Below are 7,553 nucleotides of genomic sequence, written 5' to 3' on the forward strand. Positions count from 1 at the left end.
GTGTCAGCTCCATCGCTACACACACTTTACTGTCTTCCTGCTCAGACGGGGCTGAGCCGACCAGACGACTGGACAAATTCTTGTCAAAACCAGGAAGAATCTGTAAAGACTTAAAGTCAATTTGGTTCCCATCTCTTGGCTGCCAACACCTCCTTAGCCCTTGTTAAGAGCGACTGTGAAAAAGCAGAATCGGAGGATTTCTCCGAATCTGTTCATTAGAGGCTAAGGAAAATGTGTAGGGGAAAAAAAAGTGTGTACCCACAGGCATGTAATATACGGGCTTTGTGGTGGTAAACTCACCATGGGGCGCCTTTTCTGTTTACCATAAATTGCTACACTTTTACCCCACCATGCACCACAACTACATGCCTAAGGCTTAACCTCGAATTAAATCAAATTTTAAAGTACTACGATTATGTAAAAAAAAAAGAAAAAAGTGTGAAATGAAGAATTTCCTCTTCGTAATAACTCTGAAAGTGATACGACTCCGCCGCGTGCTTCATTTATCTGAGCTTCCCGAGATCCTGTCATGCGTCTTCGGCGTATCGAGTGTGACTTGACCCTGGGTTTATTGGATCGTGGCACGTGAAACCCGTCTCCTGCCAGCCATTATGGTGACGAAGCCAAGCCACTCCAAATTAGTGTGGTAACGGAATCGTTTTCGAATAAGGCTTGGCCTCTTTTACAAGGGGCTGGAAATAAGACAGTAAATTTAAGCAGGATTGTTGCAGACATACTGAGAACATTAGAACGGTAGCAGGACATCGTGAATTTATCTACAACTCTGAGAACGCTTTCAAAATAACGTGCTCTCGCTGGTTCCCACAAGCGTGCGTGCCTGATCCCATCTGCTCTGATTTCTGTGTAAGTAAGTGTTAACAAGGCTGTTATTGAACAAAATAAACAAATGAAGGTCTTTACAGTAAGTGAGTACAGTGAGGAGAGAAATACGTTCAAAACATTTGTTCCCGTCCGTATGGCCACTTCAAATCATGTCTCGTAATAGCAGAAAGTATATAAATATATACATATAATATGATTTCCTGACTTAAACTTAATTTAAACACGTTTCTAGTAACTAAACTGAATAACATAGAGTAAGCCAAATCAATTCATGTAGTATTAATGTAAACAAATTACATTGGAACTGCTTGCTTAAACTATGTGGTAGACTATCACGCTGGTTCTGTGGGGCATGTGGTAGCTCAGTGGTTGGACTGGAATATTTAGACCCTATATATCAGGTTGAGGAGGGATGTGGTAGCTTAGTGGTGTAGGGGTTAGCCTATTGATCAGATGGTTGTGAGTTTGAAACCCAAATCCACCAGGCTGGGCCCCTGAGCAAGGTCCTTTTCCCTCAATCGCTCAGTTGTATAAAATGAGATAAAATATAAGTCACTCTGGATAAGGGCGTCTGCTAAATGTTCTAGATAACGCTGCAAAAAATTGTTCTTGTGCACAAGACAAGAGTGGAAAACATTCAAGTGGAAAGATCACAGAACTTAAACATCCCTGTCAGTAAAACTGGTTTGATCTGAAGATGGCGCTGCCATGTATGAACTCAACAAACAATTCACAGAAGTACAATTTATAACAAATATAACTGTTATTATGTTAAGATTTATATAAGGAGGCATTTGTGGAAAGAGTATTCGGTGTCAGTTGTTTGTTACAGTCAGAAAATTTCCCAGTCTTCAGGACACCCACATTTTATCCCTTACTTTATTATTTATTTACTTACCTGTGATGGAACAGTAGATAATATGTGGAGCTGCTTCACTCATATCCTTATAGCCGAGTCCCATCTCATCCAGTTTACCGGGAAGATAGTTTTCCACCAGTATATCACAATTTCTGGCAAGCTGGACATTCAACAAAACAGCACAAACATAATCAGCAAGCCTGTATGTGTTCATCTATGAATGTCTTCACTGTGTTTAATATACAATTAATTTATTAGTTATTTGCACTTCTGGTAGATGCTAAACGGCATTTTGTTGCTATGTTCCTGTACTTTGCAATGAAAATAAAGTTCTATCTATCTAGCTATCTAGCTTGCTATCTATCTATATGAGAATCTTTAGTGTCAAACACTTACCTCTGTGATCAGTTTGGCCCCCTTCGGATCTTTAAGATTAACAGCAATGCTCTGGAAGAAATGTGGAAGAAGCTTTAGTGCATCATTTTTTATGATGATTATTACATTAAATGGTATGAAAATGAAGTGGAGACCATCACCTATATATGTGCTTGTTGAACATCCTATTCCATCCTATTCCTACACCATGAGCATTACTATGGAATTGGATCCACAACTTAGTTGATTCCCATCATCTCCCACATTCTAACAGCTATGAACAGTCCATCTTTACAAGCTGAAGAAATTAAATTGCAAAAATCCTCTATCTGGAAGATTCTCCTGTACATTAAAAGCTACTTCCCATTTTACAAAGCACTGATACTGGAGATTTCTCATGTATGTAAATGATAAAGGTCTGAATAATAATCTAGAAAACTTGGACTTGACTTTTCTTTGCAAAATATCAGACAATGTTTTAATCCAGTTGTTATTATTAGGTGTTAGTATTGTAGCACACAAGACCCCAGTGTTTGGAGCTTCAGACGTGTTCAAATCACATGAACTTTTATATATACTCTATATGTGCAAAAGTATGTGTACCCATGACCATCACACCTACATGTATTCACCTTACTGAATATTTCATTCTAGATTTATTCCTATTTGCTGTTATAATCATCTCCACTCTTCTAGGAAGGCTTTCCACTAGAGCCTGGCTTTCCGTTGGAGCGTGGCTGTGGGGATTTGTGTTCATTCAGCTACATGAACCTTAGTGAGATCAGATACTATTGTTGTAAGAGTGAGGAGGTCGGGGTGTAGTCAGTGTTCCAGTTCATCTTCAAGGTGTTTAATGGGGTTGAGTCAGAGTCCGAGCTCTGTCCAGGACACTCAAGTTTTTCCACTTTAACCTTAACACACACCATGTCTTTATGGAGCTCAGTGCTTTATGTACAGGCATGCATTTTCATGCTGGAACATGTTAGGAGCTTTTATTTCCAGTGAAGAGAAACTGTAAAGCTACAGCATACAAAGACAACAGCGTGCTTCCAAATTTAAGGCAAAAGTTTAAGAAAGAACCACATAAAAACATGATGGAATACATTCAGCCATGCAGTGTATCATATATATATATATAAAACCACGATATTCATGCATTGATGTTACCTTTTTATTCCTGTTCACACTCAGGAAATAGGCACTCTCCTCACGTACAAACGGAGGTCCCCATGCTCTTGTGTCATCTCCAGGTCCTGTCACACAAACACACACACACACACAGACACACACATACACAAAGAAACACACATAGATATGAGATACAGGATATTGTTTTGGGACCATGTCAGTTCTGATTGTATTAGACACATTTTGATCACTGACATGTTTACAAATGAAATGAATATCTCTAATTCTATCACTCCATACATTGTTTACAGTTTGTTTTTTCCTTGCTTAGAGAACAACACAGTCTTCAATGTTTGCATTTGGCAACCTTTTGTGCTACATAACAGTTTACTTTTTCTTTCTGCACAAGCTTTTCACTGTATATAGATACTTTACATCAAGCATTCTTTATGCACATGACAAACATGTGATGCTAATGAACAGATATTTTTCTTTATAAGCTGCTGCTAAAGTGCAGACATCTAGAGAAGGCTATAATACCAGCACGTTTTTACAGATAAATGGATTTTCATGGCTGGGAAGGTTCACACCCCCGTAAAAGGGAGCTGTTAATTATGCTCTTTTCACTCATCTGAAACTCATAACAACTCCTGCATTTGGATCCTGTACTTTACAAATGGAGTCTTTTAACTCACCTGGTCGCTCAACTTTTATGACCTCTGCCCCCAAATCTCCCAGGATCATAGTGGCAAAAGGACCAGCCAGGACTCTGCGATGGACAAAACACACTTTTCAAACAACACTGTCTAATATTCAATAGCTAAATTTCACCCAAAGGCATGTGGCTGCTCTTTGATTTTCCAGCTAACCTGCTGAGGTCTAAGACTCTGATGCCATCTAGTGGTTTAATCTGCTTCACACCTAATGATTTAAAAAGAGACAAAACATCAGTAAATGAATAATTCCAAAAGAATAATAATGAAAAATAAATAAAATAATAATAATAATAACAATAATAATAATAATAATAATAATAATAATAATAATAATCTCTGGTAATAATCAGGTTTAGTTGATCGGGCTGTATGTATTGCATATATGAAGGTTTCCTGACACGGTATTGAGGATTAAAAGACATAATGTCCAAAACTGAATCAGAATCTGAATCAGAAAACGTTTTACACAGATCACACAAATCTAGTAAAATATATCACACAGATCAGTCTGTCTGAGTATTTGCAGAAATGTGCTATCTGCTTTACGAATGAATAGAAGAGAGAATTTTATAATTCTACACTTACGACATGTCAATCGACCTGCCATGTGCACAGGTACAGAGTCCATTACCGCAATGTTATATGAACACAAATATCCCAACACGATAATACTGCACCATTAACTGTAACACACCGTGATTGTGATATGTGTCATATATTTTGTCTCATGGTTCCAAGACCAGGATTTATCCATACAACCACAGAATAACTGTAGCTAGCTCCAAAATGTTTCTTTTAAAGTACAGTTTGTTGCACATGGCAGCCCTAAAGAAAATCAATAAACCACTAAAACCATAGGAGGAATACTGCAGTCCTGTTTTATGTTATACACTAAAAGTGGATTATAATAAAGACGTAATAAGAAGATATCTGAGCTTTGACCTGTGTCATATTGGAGGAAAATTTACAAGTTTCATTGCACTTTAGAAAGCTAGAAGGAAAGACAACTCAGACATGTTATATGTATTTATGTGCATGCATGTTTACAATAAACAACTGCAAAACAAGTCACTTTTTTAAAAAAAAAAAAAAAGCATCATGCAAATGTACTGGATTGTGAGTTATTATTATTGGAAGATATTTCAGCACTTAACTATAAATATCTTATAGCTGTTTACTGTAAATCTGCTGTTGTGAGTGCTTTGTTATGGTGTTAAACATTATTTTTTCTTTACTGTATATGGAATGAAAGCTGCTGTAGTCTATGGAAAGACAAGCGCGTGAGTGTGAAATGTCATTAAGGACGCACGAGCTACTAAATAACCCTTATTTACATAATCATTAGCTCGCTATTTATTATGTCATGTCCGGTACCTTTCAGCTCGGACGTGAAACCCCTTATGACATACGGACAGCCGGTCTTCAAGTCAAGAAGACAGGGTCGCAGTCTCTTAATTCGGGAGAATAATTTACTGCAAGACTCCAGCGACATGTTGTCCACAAAGCGTTGTCCTCGTAGATGGGCGGGGACGGACGTGATGCGTTTTCTTTTAGCCACGCCCACTAAGCACAACCCCGGAAGATGTGTTCTCTGTAAATTGTAACAACGACTAAAATTGCGACTATTTAAACCGCATTGTTATTTAAACAGAATTGGGTCGTTTATGATAAATAATGAATGTGAAAATGGAAGTGGTGCCAGAAAAAAAATGAAAGTGAAACCAATAATGCGACGTTCTAAGTTTTCTCAAGGACTACATTTCCCACAAAGCAACGCAGAAGCTCCGCCCACGTTAGGCAACAGATTCCCACATATGCTGTTGGTTTTGTTTGTTTGGAATAAAAACTGGAAAACACTTAGGCTTTTTTTTATTTAGATTTTATTCTTTCTGGGTCATGCAATTCTAATATTGGCCACATGATGACAGCAAAGCGTTGTGGAAAACATTTTGAGTGATTCTATGTTGCAAAAAGTAGTGAACAGTGATTGGATGTTGGGGAAAGTGGTGATCAGTGATTGGATGTTGGGGAAAGTGGTGATCAGTGATTGGATGTTGGGGAAAGTGGTGATCAGTGATTGGATGTTGGGGAAAGTGGTGATCAGTGAATAAATGTTGGGTGAAGTGGAATTTAGTGATAGGATGTTGGGAAAAGAGGTGATTAGTGAATGGATGTTGCTGAGAACAAAGGTGATCAGTGATTGGATGTTAGGAGAAGTGGGCGATTAGTGATTGGATGTTAGGAGAAGTGGTGATTAGTGATTGAATGTTCAGAAAAGTGGTGATTAGTGATTGGATGTGAAGGAGGAAAAAGTCCTGCGATGGACTGGTGACCTGTCCAGGATGTACCCCTGCATTTCGCCATATGTGCGCTGGGATAGGCTCCAGCAGACCCCTGTGACCCTAATTAGAAATAAAGCAGGTATAGAAAATGGATGGATGGATGGATGTTAGGTGAAGTGGTGATCAGTGAATAAATGTTGGAGAAAAAATGGTGATCAGTGATTGGGTGTTGGGAAAAGTGGTGATTAGCGATTGGATGTTCAGAAAATTGGTGATCAATGATTGGATGTTGGGAAAAGTGGTGATCAGTGATTAGATGTTGGGAAAAGTGGTGATCTGTGATTGGATGTTGGGAAAAGTGGTGATCTGTGATTAGATGTTGGGAAAAGTGGTGATCAGTGATTGGATGTTGCTAAGAACAAAGGTGATCAGTGATTAGATGTTGGGAAAAATGTTGGGGGGAAAATGCATGGTTGAAAGTACTGTACACTGTACTGGGTTTGTCTGGTCTGATATTTCTTGGGTTTGTACAGACATCTGGTTTCTCTAAGTAACTGATTGTAAGTCATTAGACTGCTAGCTGGACAGCAAACTGCAATCACTTTGCTATTTTAACCCGAATACGCCAAATCTGGTCTAATAAGTCAACTTGGCTGCAGGGACATTTCCTCATTCATTAAATATTTACAGAGTTATATCTCTCTACTGTTCATCTCTCAGTAAGTCTGTGTTTATATTGTATGTAAATCTTTCTAAGCCTAAGTATATGTATAAAGTCTCTCCTGCACAAAAAACTCATTGCAAATAAGATTTTCACTACAGGGTAAGCTAGTTAGACCTTTAAGGAGTGTGAACATTATAGAGCGTCAGTGCAATACATGATGCAACTCCTCAGCAGTTACAATTCACTCAAAGCTTCATGGAGAAATCAACACTTTGATGCAAATAAAAGAATGCAGTCAGGTCAGTAAGCTGAAAAGTAACGGAATGCCTCAGACTTACCGGAACAGCTTACAATGGACAATTAAATGTTTAAAATCTACAGCATCTCAGTGCTCGGATTTCATGCATCAGAAGTGATATTTCCAGTTTGAGAAGAAACGTTATGCAATAGTATGCAACGTTATTTAAATCAGGAGCCTTAGCATTGTTTACCCAAAATGTCACACAGTGAGCACCACAGAAGAGCACCACAGTGACTGAAATAGCAAAATAAAGTCTCTGAGATGCGAGTGAGATTTGCACTTGTGTGACATGCTTATGAAAACTGAATTCCACAGATTGACACCATCTTTAATTAGTTTATTGCAAAAACTGTTAAAGTGGTATTCAGTATGTAAAAATGTGCTG

At 38.2% G+C, this 7,553-nt stretch overlaps 1 protein-coding gene across 3 annotated transcripts in view; it reads right to left on the minus strand.

Moving 5' to 3' along the window:
• The window catches only part of sugct (succinyl-CoA:glutarate-CoA transferase), a 106,141-nt gene extending 100,700 nt beyond the window's left edge, over positions 1 to 5,441 (minus strand). For all 3 annotated transcript variants that reach the window (XM_058394745.1, XM_058394764.1, XM_058394754.1), the window contains exons 1-6: positions 5,296 to 5,441; positions 4,075 to 4,126; positions 3,901 to 3,974; positions 3,245 to 3,330; positions 2,099 to 2,149; positions 1,742 to 1,862 (exon numbers count right to left, since the gene is read on the minus strand). In XM_058394745.1, the coding sequence (XP_058250728.1) occupies positions 1,742 to 1,862; positions 2,099 to 2,149; positions 3,245 to 3,330; positions 3,901 to 3,974; positions 4,075 to 4,126; positions 5,296 to 5,413 (502 nt within the window). In that variant the 5' untranslated portion in view covers positions 5,414 to 5,441. The remainder of the gene's footprint in view (positions 1 to 1,741; positions 1,863 to 2,098; positions 2,150 to 3,244; positions 3,331 to 3,900; positions 3,975 to 4,074; positions 4,127 to 5,295) is intronic.
• Positions 5,442 to 7,553: the final 2,112 nt, after the last annotated feature.

Source organism: Hemibagrus wyckioides, linkage group LG01, assembly GCF_019097595.1.
Source record: "Hemibagrus wyckioides isolate EC202008001 linkage group LG01, SWU_Hwy_1.0, whole genome shotgun sequence".
NCBI lineage: Eukaryota > Metazoa > Chordata > Actinopteri > Siluriformes > Bagridae > Hemibagrus > Hemibagrus wyckioides.